The sequence below is a fragment of the Ylistrum balloti genome, unplaced genomic scaffold (genome assembly GCF_031769215.1).
Source record: "Ylistrum balloti isolate Yb309-2 unplaced genomic scaffold, AGI_CSIRO_Ybal_v1 Utg370042, whole genome shotgun sequence".
Classification (NCBI taxonomy): domain Eukaryota; kingdom Metazoa; phylum Mollusca; class Bivalvia; order Pectinida; family Pectinidae; genus Ylistrum; species Ylistrum balloti.
Genome location: NW_026782099.1, coordinates 1,777,971 through 1,795,729, shown reverse-complemented (window position 1 = coordinate 1,795,729; position 17,759 = coordinate 1,777,971). Strand labels below are relative to the sequence as shown.

Genomic DNA, 17,759 nt, shown 5'->3' with positions numbered 1-17,759 from the left:
GTTTGAATGTTTATGAAATTCAAGCGAAGATACAAGTTAGTCGCAGAAAACCTCGTGCAGCTCTTCCGCTAATACAGACGTTCACGCTTGAATGATTTTGGTAACCCCCCTTGGATTTTGTAATGTAAAACATTACCATTTTCTAATATTGCACAAACGCCATTTTGTTTTCACTCATTTACAGGTATTCGCCAAGGAAACATGTTAACCTTTCTTTTTTTGTTGAGTATATTTTGATAGTATCATAAAGCAATTTGTTGCATAATTGAACCATATTTTATAAGATTAAGTGGTTAATGAAAATAACGTTAAGTAATAAAGAGAAATATCTATCATAACATATTTCTTTGTGTTCCTTATTACTGACAGAATTCTCACCTTTATTGGTAAAAATGACATTGACACATGTCCTGGCCGTTATATTGCCACTGTAACAGAAGGCATAGTTTACAGAAGAATACGTTTTATCATACAATATTTCATGCGCTAATCACTTGTGTCTTTTGGGTAATATTCAACATATTACATTTTTTTTTGTCATTAGATGTATTATTAATGTGGTTACAACTCTGTAGCTTAAGTTTACCATTGTATATATACTTACTTGACTTTAATCACTTCTCCGACCTAGGTATAGCAATATATATATATTTAATTAAATTAGGTATAGCAATATATATATATATACATATTTAATTAAACAGATATCCTACACTTAGCTCTATCATGGTATAAATACTATGACCTAATTTCAAACCCATGTTATACATGTACCTTGGTATAGCAACACTTTACTAAGCTGACAGTCTGGTTCTACAGTGGCATTACTATAGTGACATTACCTTTAACCCTATTTCTAGCAGAGAATATCTACATGCTACAGACATGCAAATTGTATCATTGCATCTAGACACATCTATGTATTCGCAAACACTTACTAAGGTGCTACTTTGAGACAAAGATCATATTTATTCCTCTTGCCGTTGTTTTCCTTAGACTGCTGTACTGTGATATTGTACATATACACGTCTTGAATGCTAGTGGCAATTGGGGACGATGCTGTTACTTGCAGTCCGTTTATGGGGAAGAGACTTTCAACAGCAGGAACAATACTGGAAAACATGATGAGCAAAGTTATGAATCATGTGTCTACATTTATGTACACTTCAAACTGAATAGAACGTATTACTTAGTCCAAGAGTAAACACTTAACAGTATATATATAAGTGTGATAAAGATAAAAACAAAAACAATTCAATGACGACGTTAATTATTTATGTTATTGAGTCGTAACACAAAAAGAGGTGTTCTCTTAATAAGCGGTTTATACCAAGAGTACACTCCGTTTTTTTCAGCTATGGATCAATGACATAAATAAGTCAAATATTATATCTAATAACAGATTTTTTTTCATGTCTCTTTCCTTTAATTATTTCAGATCATCATAAACCACTCTTGCTGATAATTTCTTCATCGCACCGGCAAACTAAAGGTGAAGTTACAACGTGACTTCGATTTTATTTTGTGACTTGTTGATTACATTAAAAATAGATTATGAACATTGAGAATATGGACAATGTTTTCGATAATTTCATATTAGCATATTGATTTTAAATAAATATCAATTTCGTATTATTATTAAGTTAACATACAAATACAAACGTTGGTGAGTTGACAGTACCTGCTTATTTTATAACTTGCAGCATATACAGGAAATGAACATTTTTCTCGTGTATACTGATCAAGTTCACAGCTGATGGTACTCAGCGGTCCAGGGGTGGGCGGAACAAACTTCGGCTGTTTCAAAACAAAATATATATATCCGCTCATAATAAACATAAAATCAACTATTTTAAGCGGTAAACTGACATGCTTCAGTGCTTAGATATAATGGATTTTAATATACTTGATAACAAGTCATTGTACAAGGTTGTTTTAATAAAACGATAAGCCATAGCTTTATCATAAAACTGAACTAATCCTGTCGTGATGGTAGTATGTTAATATTCTGTTTAACATTATTATAGTCTTATTTAATTCTCTTCCGTGATGGTTATATGTTAATTAACTATTTAACACCCAAATCATCTCACCCAATTCTTTCCGGTAATGGTAATATGTTAATGAACTGTTTAACATTCAAATAATCTTACCCAATTTTCCCCCATTTGATGGATATATGTAAATTAATTGTTTAACACACGACTAATCTTACCCAATCTCTCCCATGGTAGTAATATCTTCATTAACTGTTTACCACTTAAGTAATCTTTCCCAATTATCTCCCGTGTGGTGATATCTTCATTCAATGTTAAACACACAAATAATCTTACCCAATCCTCCCCAGTGATGGTGATATCTTCATTTACTGTGGAACAAAAAAAAATTATACAGAAAACGTTTATAAGTGAAAGCTTTGAATCTGGAGAAAAAGATATATAGGGTAGATGATGACATCATGAAACCAGGTTTTAACGAATATGTTATTACCTTGAAAGCAGTGTGTCCCAGGCTTTTCATATCCAAGTGAACACGTGCACTCGTCGTATTGGTCGGCTACTCTACTGGGTCTACAGATTCCATGAGGTTCGTAACACCAGTTACATTGTTTAATACAATCTGTAAATACATATTCCTTGATTACTTATCTACCGTAACCATTTCTATTCTGAATTTCATTTTTTAAACATTTTTTATCTAACAATTAATAACATCAAATCCGAACTTTTTAACTAGGAATCGCTGATGTTACCTGTTGCGTTTTGTTGTAAGCCGGGACAGAGTGCAGTGGAGCTGTCAGGTTCTACCAAAAAAATCAAATACAATCATCAAAGATTTTGACAATCTAAAATATATAACGTGTTCTGAGGAATTTAAGTCTATATGATAAAATTTGTGTTCTATGCACATACTAATATAAAGCGAATATTTCAGAAATACTTACATCATTGATAGAGATTAACGGTGATTTATGATCATAACATCAGCAGGACACGAACACATGTGTACGTACAATGTAAAATAAGACGTTTGTTGATATATTAATAGTTACCAACAGATAAAGCTAAACCAGGTGCTATTTATACTGACGTGGTTATTTCAATGTCATTATTGTAAATCTTTAATACGGAGACAAAACAATCACATTTCCTCAACATAAGTGTTAACATGCCACATTTGATTCGTTGACGAACTACAAAGGGTTTCGAAAGAAAACAAGAGCATGAAACAGCAGCTCTTCTCAACATATGACTTTATTTTCCTTACTCCTTAAAAACTTAATGTTAATGTCTCTTTAGGTAAATTTTGAAATCAAAGTTTATTTTGTTTGCATTCAAATTACATGACACATTGCAAGAATCTTTATTAAACGATAATGTACGATCTGCTTTCGTATGGTTTGCTATCGAAATCCGCTAAAGAAGACCGAAAGTATGCTCATATAACACCGTACGTAAACAACAACAAAAATACCAACATGACAACAGAATCTTCATTCAAATTTGATGACATTACGGCAATATATTAACAACCAAAGAAAGCCATATAGAAAAACCACTGTTCCGGAATAGAAAACATTTTCTGTTTTATCGACGATATCCGTTATGTAAATTTTGAACAATATAAGTAAATCTCGAATTTAAGAAGTGGCACGGTTCAGAGTATGCGCATGTTTTTGAATTTATTAAATATTGAAATTATTGGTTACATTATAGAAGGCACCTCCTCTCCTGCGTTTTGACTTTATTTCTGTGTCGCCTTCTAGATTTCAACAATTCAGGCCCAGATTATAGCTAGCGAATTCTAGAGAGACGAAACAGCTGTGTGATTCTAACTCTAAATTTGTATTGAAATTAATCATTAACTGAATGTTTTGTACACTTCTCCATACTCTTTATGCCTATTCTGGCAGTGTTGATATAGAAATTTTTAGAGAAATTAAAATTCAAGTTGTATTTGAGTAAGAATTATTTATTTCCTATAAAACATAGGAATGCATTTTTTAACGCGACTAGAAAAATATTTTTATCAAAACCGTTTAAGTATTTAGACTACTACGATGACATATATACCAGTACACTGCGTTCCCGTGAATCCTTTGGCACAATGACATGTACCGCTTCCCAGGTTGTCTTCACAAACACCGTACTTACAGGATTCTCTCCGGCAGTTGATGATTTCTAAAATAATCAAAGAAATTTGCCGTTTATTCCATTCCCATCCATACATATCTACGTTACCGTACAACATCATACCGAATGATAATTGGTTCATTGTATTTAAAAGTTCAATAGCTCATCTACTTTCTTTTTTATTTGTTCAATGTATTGAGAAATCAGGCGATGCTTAATATCTCCAAAACAATAAAAAAATATATTACTTACCATTATCACAATGATATCCCGTTTTCCCTAATGGACAAATGCATTTGTAATATGACCGAAAAGGTAGGAGACATGTCCCTCCATTTTTACATGGTTGTGATGCACACGGATCGGGACCTAATAATAATAATAATAAAACGTAATGTCGACTAATCTTTACCTATGGCACACATGCAATATTGAAACAGTAACTTTGATAATTATTTATATATAGAATAATGTAAATGGAAAGTTATACAGTAGATAGTTGAATATTATCTGATGGTAACTATTTGTCTGTCTCTGCTTTGTTTTATCAGGTCAAATAATCGTTGAGATTATTACAATGTCATATTAATTAAACGTTATATGACGTAACCATGTACCCTCCCATTCACACTACACGTCATACTCATTACAAATAAAAAAATGATACCTATCTCACACGCCACACCCGTATACTCTCTCATTCACACTACACGTCATACCCATTAAAAATTAAAAATGATACCTATCTCACACGCCACACCCGTATACCCTCCCATTCACACTACACGTCATACCCATTATAAATTTAAAATGATACCTATTTCACATGTAGCACCCGTGTACCCTCTTTCACAGTGACAGGTGAATTTGTCCTCTGTGTTCCTGCGGACACATATTCCACTATTTTTACATGGAATTCGTTCACAAGGATCTGCAAAGATAATGAATACATAACACCACAGAAGACATGTTGGTATGTATATAACGTCAAATCTATCCGATAAAATATCACTTATGTATATAAAATTAAGGAGAACTGTTGTTATATCTATAACGTCAAATCTAGCCGATAAAGCATCACCTATGTATATGAACATAAATGAGAACTGTTGGTATGTATAGCACGTCAAATCTATCCGATAAAGCATCAATTATGTATATAAATATTAAGGAGAACGCTACGCTTTATATCATGTTCTAAAGTTTGAAAATTATTGCAACCAAATCATGTTTTTCCTTTGTTTGTATCAAAACAGTTCTTTGAGTATGAACTATATATGCAAACGCCAACTTAAAAAAAATCGATATCTTATCGTGAAAAAAAACACATTTTTATGAAATTCTTATAAGTTTGTGAAACATGAATTACCAGCTGTAATGAAATGGACGTTGGTGCAGCGCTCCAAAGGTGATGACCTGCAACATAACCACACCACTAATACTGTAAGCTTGAAAACAAGACAACGTTAAGAATTTGTAAATTTACGTGGTATTCTACCATTTAATGTTGCTTCCTTGTACGATTAGCATTAAAACTGTTTTTGTTACAATGTTAGAGGAAACCCGAAAAATACACAGCAAAAATTGAAAACCAGCTTATTTCATTTTCTTTTCCTTTGCTAATTTATGACCGATAATTGCAAATCACAAATGACTAGATCGTATATCATCACTACAGCTTTTATCAAACTGATACATTCTTATGTTTCCCAGGCCCAAATGCACAAAAAACATGCTATCTAGCAAGCAGGACAGAATCTATATGATAAAAACAATCAATGGTGAGTTACAAACATAAACCTACACATCCTCAATTTGGAAACACACATCTTGATTACCGCTCTTAGCACTATACGTCAGTACTGTTACTATGGACATGTTTGAACCGTTGTCAATGGAGGTAATCATCATACTGTTGGAACTGGTATTCGTCAGCTTGATGTGTAACCTGCTCCTGGAACGAAAAATATATATTTTTGTATGTTTGGATTATTTAATGGTCATCTTGACAAAAACACATCTATGCTTTTCATGTCTTCGATAATATATCTTGTGTATGACGGCTTTGGGACATGGCTGAAAGGGATCCACAACGCCTTCTGGTTGAATTAGCGCAAGGGATTAGTTATCATTTTAAGTGATCTTTGTACATGTTTCTTATGTCAGACTATTTCTTGTACACAAAAGGTGATTTTCAGATCTCGACAAACATATCCATGTGCATTTCGTAATACAAATAACCGACATTTTAAAGTACATTACAATCCTGTTATCAGAAGCATACTGGTCATCTATACTACAAGTCTCATATGACGTATCCGATTCTTGTAATCACATGCTGTTTTGTTAATTCACTGTGATAAAGGTATAATGTCTTCAAATTTAGATTTAGTTACTGATATACAATGTGTATTTTTTTCAAATACAAAACAAAGAATATTTCTTACTCACACAGACATTTATTTTTACTGTGTACTGTTATAATACGTGTGAATTGTATTCGTTAAGCGACACAACTTATAAGTCCAGAATCATAATTCAAAGGAGTGGTTTGCTATATTTTTACTTCGTCGTATGTCTTGTTTATAGCTTTACTTATTGTGTCTTGTTTTGTCTACCTTTTTTCTCTTAATATGAATAAAAAATTGAACTAAAACTTGTTTTCATTGATGGGAAATCTCGCTAATTAAACACGTTTCAGTCATGTGATGATGATGAATTAGGATTTGAAATTAAGAAACATTTTAATTTTTGTCAAGAAGTATCCAATTGTGTTGAAATAAAAACATTACAATAATTCAGACACTACTTAAAAGATAAGAATTATCATTAAACTCACACTCGACGTTATCTTTAGAGAGATCCTTGGAAATGGAAAGACAAAATAATATAATTTGTTTCGGAAGGCTTAGCATTCTGTTTCATCGACGAAACCATCATGGCATCATGCTAAAAAGAGTCTACCAAAATCTTGAAACAATTTTGAAACTAGTTCATCTGTTTCGCTTTCAGTTAAAACTACATAACGATCGTTTTCTGCTGTTTTACCTATTTAGCAGTTAAAACCAGAATTCACCATATAGTATAAATGTGCTCATATTATATTCACTATCCATCAAAGAGCGATTTGCTTCATTAGTTTTGGGATATCTCACACGCTTTAACAATCCATTGCAAACACTTTCCAATTGAAAATCGTCCTTACTTAATCCATCTCTTTTGTGGTGCATTTTGGAAATTAAAAAAAAAACAGAACAAAAATCAAAAGAAAATAAAGAAAACGAAAAGAAAATAAAGAAAACGAAAAGAATAAATCTGGAACGAAAATCAATGTGAAGATAAATGAAGATGATATTTACAAGTTTCTGAATATTTCGTGAATTCAAAGACCTGCAAGGGTAATGAAGATAAATTTCAACCATATGATCATGTTAATATCACAATTTCTTTCTAGCTATTGAAACTGGCAACCTTAAAGGGTCTATGACAATAGCTTGTCAATTCAATTTAAAAATAGGTAGACTTGTACTTACCCACTGGCTGCTGAAGCAGCATAAATAGGGAAGAAGCCTTGAGAGTATACTGGGAAATCAAGTTGCCCAGGCTGTGGAAAATTGACAAAATACGGGACTCCCTACAAAAAAGGGGGACAGCACATTATTACAGTGAACTCTTCAGGCTATGTTTAAGTAAACTTAACATTCATAATATCAATTTATAGGATTTCGTGAGATTTGTGAAAGTAATGATTTAAATTAATGTGTAATTACTGATACTTTTCGGGAACATATCATTGTGTTTATTGTCTATCAAAATTGGTTTCATTAATGGGGTCATTAATTGGGAGTTACATACAGCACCCTAATTCGCCTTTCTTTGTCTTCGAGTCATCACAGTTATTTACTAAACTTACAGAAAATGTTTTTCAGTGTTGAGCACACACACAAAACATCACGGTAGTCGTTGTCATGGCTTTTACAGACGAGAGTTATCAAAATGTAAAATAATCTTCATAAACTTCTATGATAATATTGCATAAAATAATTTTTACTTTTATCTGAAATAATATATCAAAAGCGTTAAATGTGTGATGCGTAGCATCTGTGATATTGTATCTTTATCAAGACCTTCAGTAGCAGACTTTTTGTCTCGGAACGTGGTCGTGCACTGCCTAATACGTAATTGAGTGGGGAAAAATGAAATACCAACATGAAAATACTTCACTCTAAACATGGAAATTTTCTCATTTGCATTTGTAACCGATTCATTGGAGAATATAATTGAACCCGTTTTAATATTTTTGGGAAAACGGAAAAATATAAAACAACACTGCAATGGGTAGGGTTCTGATAACATGTTAACATGCTGTTTTCAGGAATGTTTCTGGCTAAAGATTACTTGTACCATAATCTATATTTAACACATTGTAATGTACATCTCAATGACGGGTCCACAACCAGTAAATACAGGAAAACAATGAATTAATTTCCTAGTTACCGGTCGAGGCGTTAATTCTTCTTTTGAAGTAGGATATCCTAGAAACAAAATAAAAGATCAAAACATAGGTGAGTGCAAAACAGAAGCTTTCAGTGATAACAAACTATCATAAAATTGTATCAAATTTATTTACCTGTTGTCGGTGTGCTTACCAATAACGGAATAAGTAAGAAATGGACAACAATATTCAGGTACCTGTATACATGTATTGAATCTAATTTAAAACTATAAAATTAGCAACCTTAAATTTTCAAACTTATCTTGCATGTAAATAAACCACAACTTTTTAACAATAGGTTATCAAGTCTCCATTTCATTTGAAGGTACGAATGAATAGTTATAAATGAGACAGATTCGAAAACGAAGTATGATTGTTTCCTACAACGAAGCCAACATGGACAGCTTTCTAACAGGCTGTATGATAAGCTATATACCGGCGGTGACTTGTGTAACGTAGTTCCGGTTGTAACCTATGTTGGAGTGTAATGTTGATGACAAGTGGATATATGTTTCCTACAAGTAAATTATCATAAACTTGACATACACCTCAAATACGTACCCTTCACTTCCACAGCAAAGCAATAGTTGGAAACAGAATCCACCCTGCAAAGTAATCAAACGCTTGATAAAAGTCATTTTAGTTTATTTAAGTCCAGTTTTAATATTTTATTGCATATAGAAAACATCTAAATCTACTTGCCTTACTACTAAATATATATCCGTTTTCACTTAATTTAAACAACGACGCATCAAAGGTGAACATTTTCCCAGAGTTCAATTACAGTGTGACGTGATAAATATTTACAGTAAACAAAGATTTGTGAACCAGAGACAGCCTGGATGTAACATACTCATCACTGTCCTGGGCTATTACACAAAGGCTGTGGGAACCGATCATGTCAGCGCTAGGTATCCACACGATCTGTTGACTCTTCACCAACGCTCCGATGTCTGGACGATCTTGTATATGTGACCATGTTAAGTGTCTAGCTATGCCGTTACTCACGTAGCGAAAGTTTGATATTATTCTGTAAATTTTAAAGTCTACGTTGTATATATTACATAGATATATATTGTGGTGAGACTTTTTTATCAATTGTTTTTACAGACCTTCGATTTCGTTCCTTGTAAGCTTTTGCTATAAAAATCGCTCCTGTTTAAAATATTCCATTCCCCTACAGTAGCATCCCTACTTTCCTAATCTACGGTATCTGCAGTCATAACTTGTACATTTTTCGAGGCTTTACCGCTTTAGTGTCATTAACATCACTTCAGTTAACTAATAACACGGGATGTCAGAGGTGCACCTTTGTGACGCTGACGGAGTATGATTTGAGAAATTTGATTTCGTTATAATTTTTTTTTCATGTGAAATGTAAATATCGTCGTGTAGGACACTTGTCATTTTAAAACAAAATTTTCTGTCTCTTCATTATATAGGCTTACACAATATGTTTTTTCAACATAATCTGAGAATGCGGGTTTTAAATTAACCATCAAAATCGACAGTGAAAAACATACCTGTTATTGACACTGGGTTTGGCGAACACTTCTATGGTAAGTTTGGTACCTTGGTATACGGTAAACAACTGACCGTTTGGAGGTGTGGGTGGCAGAATCACTGGACTATCGTCACTACCGGTGACTTCAAAGTAAAACTAGAGACAACAAGGTATAGGTCAAGTATATAATGACAAGATAATTCATTAGAACGATACCAATTATGGAAATGTTGGCCGCAATCCAATGATTTACAACACCTTAAAGTTAATAAAGGGAGTATTTCCAAATATTTCAACCTACATCTGGAATGTTTTGACAATTAAATGGGAATATAAAATGATTATCATCATAACTATTATGTAACTAGAGAAAACTTCATCCAATCGAAGATGACAGGAGGTACACATTTAAAAAAACATATATAACATAGAGAGCATATGAATATTTGGAAATATGGGACATTTGAAAGCACGTATTTTTTCATGGCATACTTTGACAACAATATGTTTTTTTCAATAAGAACCTAATTGTAATTCATACACTGAACAGCCCTACCTGAACAGGTGTCTGACTCAGGCTCAGTGAATATCCGTCTACGTAGATGAAATCATGACCGATATGTACTTGTTTTCTGGGGAAATCTTCCACCACTATGCCGACAAGTGCCGTGTCTCCAATCTTATAGTGTGATGGATCAGCGTAAACATCAATTGTACAGTCCTGAAACAACAAGCCATCGCATCTGATGATGTAGGGTTTATATTGTTACATCTATCTAATAGATAAATGTTTTTTTTAAATGTAGAGCTACATTATTGTAACATAATTAATTGAGATCAATGAATTCCTCATTCATTGTATTTACTTATTGATTGATTCTGTTTATTCCTAAGCTCTGTCTAGAAGATAAGCTCTACAGACAGACATGAGCTTCCGAGGTGTGCCGTAACCCTTAATACTATGTCTATATTGTAATAAACAGTGACATTAATTCAAAATAAAAAGCGTATTTGTTACTCTTCTATACATCACACAATACTTATAATACCTTGTTTATGGTAACATTGGGAGCCGGTGATTCGAAGAGCTCCAGAAACTCTACATAGCGGGGTGGCCTACAGGACACGAAGTCCTGGTCTGGATCCACTGTGGGTACACGCAGGTGGTATTTGCGACCCAGAGCTAATCTACAAGGGAAAGTAGTTAACATAATATTTCTTTGTTCATTGAAATTAAAGCCATTGATGGAGATCGGGAATGGGGTATTGGTGCACTATAAAAAAAATCATAATTTTCAATATTTTACTTTCATTATTTTAAATGCTTTCAAATGTATTCATATACGTGATGGCAGTGTTCTCATGAATTAAAAGGGTGTGTGCAAGAGTTCACCATGAATGTATATCACGTCTAATCTCCAAAATTGCACAAAAGACACAAAGTGAACAGCACCTAATATGGGACTTTTGCCATCAATATGAAAGCAGTTTGAAACGATTAGGTTTCTTCTTTCTACGATAAACCTATGTGAAATCATGTGCAGCATTACTGAATTCAGTGGTGGTCAGTAGAGATGGCTATCCAGTACCTCATAAATGGACGGCTGTCCGTAATCGGACTTCTGTTTGGCATTCCAGTATCTGATCGATTTCCTGGCAGGTTGATCTTCATTTCCATGTATGAGCGAGTGATTGCTGTTTGGACGGTTAGCTTAGTCATGTTGTTTTGGAAATATCTGCCGTAAAAATTTAACAGTTAAATATTTCAACACTGTATACAGACGGTAGGGTCTAAAATTTCACAAACAGTTATTGGAAACACATGTGCTGCTGTCACAGGACTAACAACCGTGAATTGTCATGGCACGCACAACAACACACATTATCATTTACTATTGCTCATAACCGTCCATTGCAATTTCAATAGGCAATGGCAACAGCCGGTACACGAGATATACTTAAAGTCATATGTCATTTAGTAATAAAAATGATTAGGACTTTGCTTTTGCATCAGTTACAAATGAAGCCGTCAAAGGATTTAACGAATATCAATATATTAACGGTCTTGTATGGTTGATATGGTGTTTAACATATTGGCGACTGTTGTCGAAGTTGATGGAAACGAAATCGTACGTTCCCATGTTGATTTTATTTTTCCGGGGAAAACGGTGGTGACGATTATTGCTTGCAATATCTAAGTCTGTCTATGAACACTGAAATTACCGTGTATATGATATCTGAATGTTGTTTGGTGGTCCTGTCATACCCCTGTTAGATCTGTAAGTGTCTCGTCCGACGTTAATGCGTGATCGCTTTAAATTCATTTATCATCCTTTATTTAACTCATAAGTAATCAAAACAATTCATTCATTTTATTATTTCAGCATCCCGTGTACCGCTGACAAAGCCGGAAATGAAACATCGTCACACCTTTAATTTTAATATAATCAATTGAAATGGAATATGATATCGTGTTCATAAAATAAATAGCACACATTTGTTATCAACATTTAATTCAAATGTTTACCTGTGAATTTGTCCAGATAATATTTTCTGCATATAGGTTACTAGTGTAATTACCCAGGCGTGTTTTGTATTGGCTTCAGCAGTCAGAAATCGATTGTAATTTCATGATATGGACAAAATAACCGACAATCTTATAACTATATTATCTTCTAATATCCCCAACTTTTTGCGAGACATGGACCTATTTATTAAAAAGTCATCTGAAATGTGGAAGGCAGACTTGCAGAATGCATAGATTGTATACAACATATTGATATATGTTTCTTAAATTTCAAGTTTAGATATGTTTTGCTTTATCAATTTTGCTATCGATCAAGTGTTTACATCTTAAACATTGGGAAGTTGATTGATTGATTGATTGATTGATTGATTGATTGATTGATTGATTGATTGACTTCTCTATAGTAGTGGTACCAAAACAATTTTATAAAGCATTCTTACACAATTTCTGTTGAATGTTCCCACACTGGAATGGAGAAGGTTCCTAATTCAATTTCCCAGTTGTCCATTCTATTGATGTCCATAACACGTTGTTGTATGTTGTTATTGACAAATTCAGTGATATCCATTTGACGTGACAAGTATGGTCCTTTCTCCTCTGTAATCCACCTACCGAAATGGTCCTGGCCGAGACTTGCAGTAATCTGGTGTTCCTGGGAGCTGGTGGTTTGACCAATACTACACTGGTGTCCACACGGCCCAGTACCAAGCCTCCAACCGGTCAATATTGTAACGTGCGCCATCTCAAAATAATCATATTACATAAACTGTCTTTTGGGCCATTTGTTACCAATGAAGTTTTTTATTGTAGTACATTGATGAGCGTACACTCATTTAGATAGTTCATGGGTTTTGAAATACGATTTCGATATTGTAAACATTACGATTATATGGCGAATGTCAAAGCACATTCCCTAATGTTTTCTCATACATAACAAACGTTTCAGTGATCTTTTGATAAATGAGTATAAGGATAAATTATTTGACAACGTTGTGGTAAACGACTTGATCGATGTTTCTAACAAGATATAAAGTTGAATATCAATGACAGCATAACCTTACCCGAATCGTATGTAAATGCGGCTTTGAGTACATTGCCAAGTGCTCAATATATTCTTAAAGAAAATAAGTCGAGGACTCATAGTTTACTCACCAATGAATTGTTAGTCTCAGACAAGACGTATCTCATGGATCCCCCTAGATATTCCCCATCGCACACGTGACCGGCCAACAGCACCAGACCCACAATAATGTAGTTAATACCCATTGTACCTAAATACCTGTTTTATGGTGTAAGTATAAAACATGACATTTGACAATAATCCAATACTGTAAGTCGTATAACCAACAAAGTAAAATGAATATTGTACATTTGATGTATTATGCTTACTATTACATTTATAATAATGCACGAGCCATGTGCTTCCCTTCCATAACGTACACCTTCAAGCTCAAAGAAAACTAACCATTTCATAATAATAAAATAACATATTTTAATGATAATATCCTGTGGTAACAGCGGGTTGTGATAACATTTTTATATGTAGATTTGGGGTGTTCTCTGAACGCTAATAGTTTTTAGACAATAGGAAAGTGTTGGTTAAGGAAATAATGACAAGTCAATTATTAAGGGTGTATGTTTAACCTGGGTTGTACCTGAAGACGTACATATAAAAATAGATAAATTCTTATATTTGATGATAGATTACTACAAGATAAGTAAAGAATGAAATTCCGATTTTCTGAAATAGAGATATTATGGTGATATTTGAATTAATCTTAAGTACATTTTGTAATTGACATAGATAAAAACACCTAATGAGCTCGTGGGTTATGAAAACAATGCTTTACCACTAGATTAAAAAGTATCACAAGTTCTAAGAAATACATCTTATTTCATTGAACATGGTATTGGTGTACTGAAAATATGCAAGAATGTTTACACTGATGATCACATCACAAATGATCACAAATTATTGATATTTATGTAGTTTAATTTCGTTTAATACCAGGAATGTCCCCGCCGGAAGCTTTGTTGTGCCCATTTATGAAGGTATGGCTTCACCCTCAAATCCAAAATGTTATGGGTATACCGCCATTGTTAAATCTTTTAATACACTTAGCAATATCATTTTGAATGAAAGACTAATTATTTCTATGATTAAATAAGTCGTAACCTGCAAGCCACCACTGATTTTATTCTAACAACGATGCAGAATAGATACGTTCTTTACTTTCTGTTTCCTCCTTTGTATATATGTGTGTTTTTTAGAGTAAAATATAATCAAATCAAAACAACATGTATCAAATATAGTCGAATAAAGCATTTGATGTCCAGATGGTAAGGAAGGTGGGGGGGATTTATTATCATTCTTATTCAGGAATACATATTTTACTTACAGGCAAAAATTGTAGGGTGGTTTCATTGTTTGGTAGAGTGCAAGCTGAACATGGAATACGATACAGCAGATACATTTAATTACACACGACAAAATGCACTTAAGATTAAACAACTTTGAACTACAAACATGCTAACATATTGAAAAGGAAATATATACGTGAAAGCGTGACCAGGATAAGTTTTAGAAATACTTATCCTCCGTCGTAAGATATATACTGTACTAAATGGTGAACATTGCATTGTAAGGTCTGTCCGTACTTTAAATGTGTGGTTAAAGAGAATCATTTTTACAAATATTCAAACTGTATAAAGGAATTAAACTAATCCTTTAATATCAATTAACATGGTACAGTGATCGATAATCAGTCAATCTGAAAACTAAAAAAAAATCAATGACATGATAATTATGATAAATATATATTTAATTAATAAATCTTAATTTGTTTGCAACGTGCAATGCTTGTGACATCATGAGGTTAAAAATAAACACCAAATGTTAATCTATAATAGCATACCGGAAAGTCTGGTGTTGATAGACCATCTATTTAAACAAAAAACTTGCCCAAATACGCCAAAAACTCTCACAGGTGTAATCGTTATTGGCTCAGAAAGTTCAATAGATATCCATATACCCGACAATATTTCAGTGAGACAGTACGTTTGTGATGTTTTCGTCAAATAAAACACAGGTAGAAAATCGTGAATTTAATGGTTTAAATCAAAACTTAACTTGGCTGTTCATATTATGTAGTTATTGTTGTATGACTTCAAACAATATGATAAATTAAATGTTTCTAATAGTCTATTCTAAGATATGGTTCTTGTGATATCATGGCTCAATATTGCCTACAGATAAATCTCTGTATCATGATTTGATATAAGATTTTGAATCCATCTACAACATTAAGAGTAATATGTAGTTACATGGAATAAAATAAAAGCATAAAATATTAATACAACTTTTATAAGAAGGTATTTTTTGGTTTAGTGTTAAATCCGTGTATACTTACGTATAGGACCTTCTCCAAAGCGGTGCTGATGACAAGTGAGAGATTTACTCTCAATACCAAGCTTTATGAACAATCTAACTATCTTGAGTTCTTGTTATTAACATTATGTTTTAAAAAGTTGTGTGAGCAGCAAGCAATATCTAATATATCAACACGTCTATGTGACTTGTGTAGAACGTCATTTCTGAGTGAACTCCAAACTAGACAGGATGGAACAAGTAAATGCTCATCACTGATATCTAAATGGTATGCATGTTTAGTTTTGTGCAGATATATCAATAATTATTCAATCTGACAATGCTTTGTTGATGTGTACAGTTAATGGTCAGTGATAATGGAATGTGTTCTCGTTGTGTCCTTGCTGCCACGGCCGCCATGTATGATGTCCGTTAAAGAGTGCATGCGTGCGGAGTGTTAACATAACTTATTATACCATCAGAGCCGTGTCATTGAGGTCAATATGCACAGGTGTTCTGAGGTTATAGGAATCTAACATAGAGACGAATGTATGTAAGATGCCAGGGTTATCAGGTTTTCTCGCTCTATCCATAATCAAAACAACAGACCCACTCACTCACGTTTATTTATTTGTAGCAAATTTAACAGTTCTCAAATCAAGCATTCGATACCTTCCCATTTCACTTTTGTGTTGTGGCATAAACAACCTATAACTATAGAAGATGAGTTCATATCTATCACTTTTGATCTGCGTTGTTTACCTTTTCTGTGACCTTTAGACATGATAATAAAATCTGAGTATTCTAGCATTTCTTCAAATTCTATCTGCAAATATACTTTGACAGTCGAAAGTTATGGTATAATCACATTCCTCGTTGTATTTGTCATTTTCTTTAAATCTGATCAATGTCTTAAATCTTGAGATTAGTGTGACAAACCTCTTGTGAGAATTAACTTCAATTTTAGATGTTTAATACTCACAATAAATGACATAAGGTATGACCTGATGTTTAATCTTCACCCTAAATGACAAAAAAGCGATACTTTTCAAAGACGACAAAGGTGCGTCATTCCTACTACAAGCAAAATGTGTGTCAAAATGTATGTTTTTCTTCAAAAATGATACAAACAGAAGCCTGATATTCTCGTCAGATTTTCTCCTCGACGTCTAAAAATTGTTTGGAGATCATAAAATACAAAAGATAAAAGGGGAACAAAAAACATCTTATTGAAAAGTGGAAATATGTTGTTTTTCCCCTTTTTTCTGTTTTTTTTTATGTATATCACCGATTGAAATCCTAATAACAGCATTTGTTACCGTACTGTACTATCATCGAGATAACCGTAATATGGGGGAAAATAATAATTTCTTTAACCTTGCGCCACATGCTACATGTTTTCGCCTACCTTGACCTACATGTGAAGAATTAGCCTGGCAGTGAATATCAAGTACATTTTTTTAATCAGTCAGCATTAACCGATAAGCACAGAAGTCAATTTTATTTGAAAACAGTATAAAGAAATCAACCATAGATTTCACTGTTCAATATTATTCCCTTTGGTAGTGTCCACAATAGTATTCTCTTTGGTAGTGTCCACAATATTATTCTCTTTGGTAGTGTCCACAATATTATTCTCTTTGGTAGTGTCCACAATATTATTCTCTATGGTTGTGTCCACAATATTATTCTCTTTGGTAGTGTCCACAATATTGACATTTAGCGAAATTTTA

General features: G+C 33.2%; 1 protein-coding gene across 1 annotated transcript in view; it reads right to left on the bottom strand.

Moving 5' to 3' along the window:
* The window catches only part of LOC132549136 (uncharacterized), a 31,152-nt gene extending 17,227 nt beyond the window's left edge, over positions 1-13,925 (bottom strand). Inside the window, exons 1-20 of the mRNA XM_060213057.1 lie at positions 13,812-13,925; positions 13,100-13,401; positions 11,722-11,868; positions 11,182-11,320; positions 10,689-10,853; positions 10,152-10,288; positions 9,482-9,658; positions 9,190-9,233; positions 8,631-8,668; positions 7,667-7,767; positions 5,938-6,087; positions 5,503-5,549; positions 4,951-5,064; positions 4,386-4,502; positions 4,074-4,181; positions 2,753-2,803; positions 2,456-2,619; positions 1,682-1,797; positions 939-1,112; positions 368-428 (exon numbers count right to left, since the gene is read on the bottom strand). Of these exons, the coding sequence (XP_060069040.1) occupies positions 368-428; positions 939-1,112; positions 1,682-1,797; positions 2,456-2,619; positions 2,753-2,803; positions 4,074-4,181; positions 4,386-4,502; positions 4,951-5,064; positions 5,503-5,549; positions 5,938-6,087; positions 7,667-7,767; positions 8,631-8,668; positions 9,190-9,233; positions 9,482-9,658; positions 10,152-10,288; positions 10,689-10,853; positions 11,182-11,320; positions 11,722-11,868; positions 13,100-13,401; positions 13,812-13,925 (2,466 nt within the window). The remainder of the gene's footprint in view (positions 1-367; positions 429-938; positions 1,113-1,681; positions 1,798-2,455; positions 2,620-2,752; positions 2,804-4,073; positions 4,182-4,385; positions 4,503-4,950; positions 5,065-5,502; positions 5,550-5,937; positions 6,088-7,666; positions 7,768-8,630; positions 8,669-9,189; positions 9,234-9,481; positions 9,659-10,151; positions 10,289-10,688; positions 10,854-11,181; positions 11,321-11,721; positions 11,869-13,099; positions 13,402-13,811) is intronic.
* Positions 13,926-17,759: the final 3,834 nt, after the last annotated feature.